The 3,663-nt window shown below is 36.2% G+C and overlaps 1 protein-coding gene across 1 annotated transcript; it reads right to left on the bottom strand.

The window, feature by feature from the left end:
• Positions 1 to 2,322: 2,322 nt before the first annotated feature.
• On the bottom strand, positions 2,323 to 3,450 carry LOC133790025 (uncharacterized). Its single transcript, XM_062227632.1, has 2 exons — positions 3,362 to 3,450; positions 2,323 to 3,283 (listed from the first exon to the last, which is right to left on the bottom strand). Exons 1-2 carry the CDS (start codon positions 3,376 to 3,378, stop codon positions 2,728 to 2,730), a joined length of 573 nt encoding a protein of 190 aa, XP_062083616.1. The 5' UTR covers positions 3,379 to 3,450; the 3' UTR covers positions 2,323 to 2,727.
• Positions 3,451 to 3,663: the final 213 nt, after the last annotated feature.

Below are 3,663 nucleotides of genomic sequence, written 5' to 3'. Positions count from 1 at the left end.
TCCTCAACCAGTCGCCTCACGCATACGTCTTGGTCGCAGAACCATTCCCAGAATGACACGTGATCCTTGCCGCACTTGAGTACTTGATCTCAAACAGAAGAAATTCCTTTTTCTCTTTCATACTAATACTCAGGCGGGAAAAAGGAACCCTTCCGGGAACACAGAAGGCGCCCCCTCGCCTAGTCTAAGAAACCGATTGTACAAGCTCCCGGATCTCTCAAAGCTCCGCGACCTTGGGGGGTAAATGTTATCCAGATTTCCGGATAGCGTTTAGATTGATGTTTTCAGGGAAGCAGAATTATCGATGTCTTTCACGGAGGGTGACCAGAGCTCGCGGATGGACAGAAAGGCTTCGCCTCTCCTGTCTAGTATCCGGATTACTCTTCCAAACAAGCACAACACGGAAACTCGTCAACTCTCCCGGACTCCCGAAGGATACCCCTCGGGGAGGCCCCTTCCAGGAGAGGCTCTTCGAGTGGTCTCCGCGGAAACAGTTCCGTGCCCCGCACAGAACAAAACCGAACGGTCGAGTCCGGGAGAAGGCATATTTGGAATGATATCCGTCTGACACAGGATCCCGCCTGACACGCCCGTCAGGTCAAAGCCGCACACATCCCAGCACGCCTAAGGGTACCTTTTCGCCTACTGTTCCGCTGACAACTTGGAAAAGACGGCTGACTTTGTGTGTTCCCCATACTTTCACGTAAATATACCCACATAGAGTCTGGTAGCCATGCTACTACAGTAATTGTATCCCCTATTTATGGCTGGTGTAATTAAGACTCATGTACGTAGAGAAAAACCCTAATCTGAAACCCTAGCTATAAAGACTCCTTCCTTTTACAAGAAGGGGAGGGGAGAGATGAGATAGGAAAAACTCTACCAAAATCTCTCTAGCTTCATCTTCTTCAAGAGAACCCGAGAGAAACATTGTGAGTGTGTGAAGTTCTTATGCACCAGCCATCTTACTGTAATCTTTTCCAAGTATAATAACATCGACTCGTGGACTAGGGCTTGTTAACGCCTGAACCACGTAAAAACACTGTTTGTTTAGTTACATTTCAGTATTTCTACAGTTCTTATCTTTTTATTATTCTGTTAGTTATTCGTTTCCGAAAAACTCGGTAAACACACACAACATCTGTTAGGAGATCCCTATTCCTTAGGGATTTGTTGTTATCTGATATTAACTCCCGATTATCATGGGATATTATATATTTATTGTATTTATTTACATTTATTTCATATTGAAATAATTGTTGTAACTTCCCTGAATCAGGGGAAGAATTTCTCTCAACCAAGTTTATAAATAGTAATTTTTATTTGTAGAGAGACACAAATTTGTACTGAGAATACTCTGTTGAATTGCTCTAAGAAAGCTTTGAGAGAGTATCATGATCAATAATATTGACTCGTGGACTAGGCAGATTTTAACTGAAAATAAAACGGCGTCAAATTTAAGTTGACGAAAAACAGCGTCAATATATATATATATATTCATTCTTTTAGTTTGTAGACTTGTCGTTCAGCTCAATAGATAATTTTTTATCACTCTTTCACTGTAATATTTATATTTATATAAAGGGTAAATACTTATTTGGTACTCTGTGTTTTATCGAAATACAAACTTAGTACTCTCTGTTTCTGATAATTATCAATCGATACCCTCTATTTGCAAAAACTACATAATTTGGTACCCTCCGTATGTTTAAAATTTTTAATATTCCAAAATTACCCATCATTTTAGTGATTTATTTTATTTTTAAATGATTTAAATATATTTCAAGAATTCATAAAATAAAATAAATGTTTAATTAACACTTTAAAATAATTTTAATAAACAAAATTATTTGTAAAATATATTTAATTAATTAAAAAAATTGGACTTAAAAAATTAAAATAACTAATTAAAATCATATTAATTAACCTTAAATAAACATAAATTTTAATTTTATTAAAGAAAAAACTCATAATTCACCCCATCTCACTTCCCCATCCTCTCAATCTCACGTACTTTATTTTGTTTCAAAGTTTGATTGATTTGTTAGTTAAATTAAATTTTAGTTTTTTTAATTTTATTTTATTAGTTAATTAAATTTATTTAAAGTTTTAATTAAATATTTATTTTATTTTATGAATTCTGAAAAAATTATTTAAATTATTTTAAAATATAAAACAATTAAAAATGAAATAAATCATTAATATGAGGAGTAATATTATAAATTTAAAGACATGGATGATATCAAAAAGTTTTTGCAAGGAGAAATATTTATTGATAATTATAAAAAATAGATACTATCACATTTATATCTCCATAAAAATAACAAATGATGAGGGGCCCAAATGAGCAGAACTGAACGAAAATCATAGAATGCTTTCAAGACTTTGTGGTGAAGGTGAAATGAACGGTATACATGACTACAAGATGTTTGAGAATTTTCTATCATTTCACACCATGAACAGAGAACATATGATGTTTGAAAAACGCCTTAATCAGCCACATTTATCCACTTTTAGATCATTTTAGACACTGCAAAAGAAAAACAAAGTACTCTTCTCCATGGCACATATTTGGTTCCAAAAATATTGACTATCTCACAACTGTGCAAACTTTCGATTAAACTACGATAGATATTGTGTTAACCATGATGAAAACTTTGGCCTTTCATCTTGCCTTGCATTGAGCGGTTATCACTGGTTTTCAATGTACTATGGCCCCATTTGTAACTAAACATTAGACTGAGAAGTACTCTGGCCGGACTCATTGCAACTAGTATCAAACTGAGTACTCTGGCGCCAATTGTAACTAACGCCAGCCCGTGGAGTATTCTGGCCTGACGCATTGCTTCCAGACGGCCAGAAATTTCCATTCCTCTCCCGACCAATTCTGTTTGGTTGGGTTAAGGAAGTCCCCCAAGGTGTTGTTACTTTCTTCCACTTCTCACAAGAACCAGATGTTCGAAGAGAGCTACCTTGATCACTAGGGAAGTTTCCCTTTTCGCTGCTTGATCTTATAGCTGTGGTATTTTGAGCTTTCGAATTACAATCTGAGCTGATAGGCTTTGCCCTTCCATAACTACTCCATCCAGTACCACAACATTTGTACGCAACGTGAGCTTGAGATGCTGATTTTTGACGGTTCTCCATGACAAAAGATCCATTGTACTCGGATTTTGCCCTTCCTCTTCCAGCTGATCCCCATCCGGAAGAGCCAAAACCCTTGTGCATATGTTCATTATTCATGCTCACTTTTCTAAACCTGTCCTTAATGTCCTTGTTGTATCTGCAGATGGCACACTATTAGTTGTGTTTACCAACTAACATAGTTATAGAGAACACAAAAAGAAATGAATTTGAGAACCTTTTGTCTGGTTTCATTCCACGATATTCATGCCACAATTGTGTGTCCTCAACGTCTTCCCCAATTACCTACAAACACAAGTGTCAAATTAATAAGCAATAGAAGATAAAATGAAATTGATGGGAACATATTAGCTGTACTGATACCTTTTCTGGTAGTAATACACCATCAAGTGGGCGAGGAATGTGTGCACCACAATCTGGAGGCTCATAATCAGCACATCTACAAGTAATCAAAACAATTATACACAAGGAACTAGTTCAACAGGAATTGAGGCTGCAAAAATGAAAACCAAATTAGTG

This window comes from Humulus lupulus, chromosome 7, assembly GCF_963169125.1.
Source record: "Humulus lupulus chromosome 7, drHumLupu1.1, whole genome shotgun sequence".
NCBI lineage: Eukaryota > Viridiplantae > Streptophyta > Magnoliopsida > Rosales > Cannabaceae > Humulus > Humulus lupulus.
Note: the sequence above shows the minus strand (reverse complement) of the source record. Positions and strands in the feature narration are given on the sequence as shown.